Consider the following 1,697-nt stretch of genomic DNA (forward strand, 5'->3'; position numbering starts at 1 on the left):
GAGCTTCTCAGATAAAGCTTGGGTGGTCCATAGCTTCTCAGATAAAGTTTGGGTGGTCCATAGCTTCTCAGATAGAGCTTGGACGATCCGAAGCTTCTCAGATAAAGTTTGGGTGGTCCATAGCTTCTCAGGTAAAGCTTGGACGATCCGAAGCTTCTGGTGGAGAGCTTATAAATCTCCAGAGCGTCTGCTTAAAAATGAACATCAGTAAGTTTAGCGTTAACATAAACAAAGAGACAGGAGATGTTCAAGAATTTCAACTCTTTAAGGAATTAAGAACTCGGCGATAATACTACCTACATAATTCTTCCATGGAAAACTCCATCAATATTTAAACTCTATCAATATTTTCTTTAAGATTAAGATTAATATTTTGATCTCGATTGATATTTGTTTAGAATATTTATTTTTCCCATGGAGAAAGGCTGGTATTTAATTGTCGCGCAGTCACCTTACATTTGACTTTTCCTTTTTCATCCTTAAAGAGTTCAACTCTCTCCAAGCCACCTTCTTTCCATATTCGACAGGAACGATTTGGCTCGCGACTATGCCTGGCCGACCCAACCATAAGCAGTGGACAAAATTTACCACGATCCAATCACTCTTCCAAATGAAATTGGAGGATCTCTCGTCCTAATTAAAATCGAAAGAGAACGAGTAATGGCAATCGCATCACGGGTTACCTGCGATAGACACGTGCCGATCCAGATGGAATAAAAGATGGGGTTGGTGAATATTCCTTGGAAGACATTACGCTGACCGTGGATTTTCCTGGCGTTGAATTCGTTGAAAAGAGTCATCATGACGAACGTGTTGAAGATGACGGTGAAGTGCTGCGTCGGACCGCCGCCAGCCTGCGCTACCCCTCGGCCCGTTTCGATGTCGAGCATCTTATCACCTATCGATCAGACGTTCGTCGTTAGATGGAAGAAGGCTCTTAGCGAATCTCCGTACCCTCGGTCATCTCAAAATCCAAAAAAAAATCGCGCTCGAGATCGATTACACCGAATCCAATCGTAACTTCCAAAGAATGATTTCTTCTACTTTGTCCATAATAAATGACAATAAATGATCTTTCTTTACTATTATTACCTTCGGTAAAGGTTGAAACCCTATGGATCCGTCTATTTCAAGCGTCTACAACTTCCTCTACACCTTTTAACCAGGGACTGTATTCACTCTAACAAGGAGAAGTCGCAACCCTGACTTTGTAATTAGCATAGAGGTAGATAAGAAAATAGTAAAACTAATCCTTTGCACTCGAGGCCTCTTTTTCTGGTATCTACCAGCAACTCGAGATGCTCTCTTAGCATTCTATTGCCACGAATGCTAAGATTATATCAACTTCGAAAATGAGATCTCTAATTTGAGGTTTGAGAATCGGGTCACCTTTGCCTCAACGACAATCATTTTATTGGCACTTCGAGTTCCAAAGAAATTAAACTTAAAGAAAGCCTAGCAGTGACTGAGAGTCACCTTTCGAGTGCAAAGGGCTAATAGTACATACATAGTTTTTGAGGTTAGACTTTCCAATCTTTGTGTGCTAGTAAGCTTGGAAGCTCCAAAGCTTCTGTTCGAAGGCTTAGAAAAATCCAAAGCATCTGTTCGAAGAGTTAGAGAGCTCCAAAGCTTCTGCTCAAAGGCTTAGATAGCTCCAAAGCTTCTGCTCAAAGGCTTAGAGAGCTCCAAAGCTTCTG

The 1,697-nt window shown here is 41.3% G+C and overlaps 1 protein-coding gene across 21 annotated transcripts in view; it reads right to left on the bottom strand.

The window, feature by feature from the left end:
• LOC128896681 (plasma membrane calcium-transporting ATPase 3) overlaps positions 1–1,697 on the bottom strand; it is a 105,308-nt gene that overhangs the window by 56,381 nt on the left and 47,230 nt on the right. For all 21 annotated transcript variants that reach the window (XR_008462069.1, XR_008462068.1, XR_008462067.1 and 18 more), the window contains one exon: positions 684–898. Coding sequence is in view for 15 of the 21 variants with exons in the window: in XM_054160060.1 (XP_054016035.1) it covers positions 684–898 (215 nt within the window). In the remaining 6 variants the exon portion in view is untranslated. The remainder of the gene's footprint in view (positions 1–683; positions 899–1,697) is intronic.

The sequence above is a fragment of the Hylaeus anthracinus genome, unplaced genomic scaffold (genome assembly GCF_026225885.1).
Source record: "Hylaeus anthracinus isolate JK02 unplaced genomic scaffold, UHH_iyHylAnth1.0_haploid 11978, whole genome shotgun sequence".
Classification (NCBI taxonomy): Eukaryota; Metazoa; Arthropoda; class Insecta; order Hymenoptera; family Colletidae; genus Hylaeus; species Hylaeus anthracinus.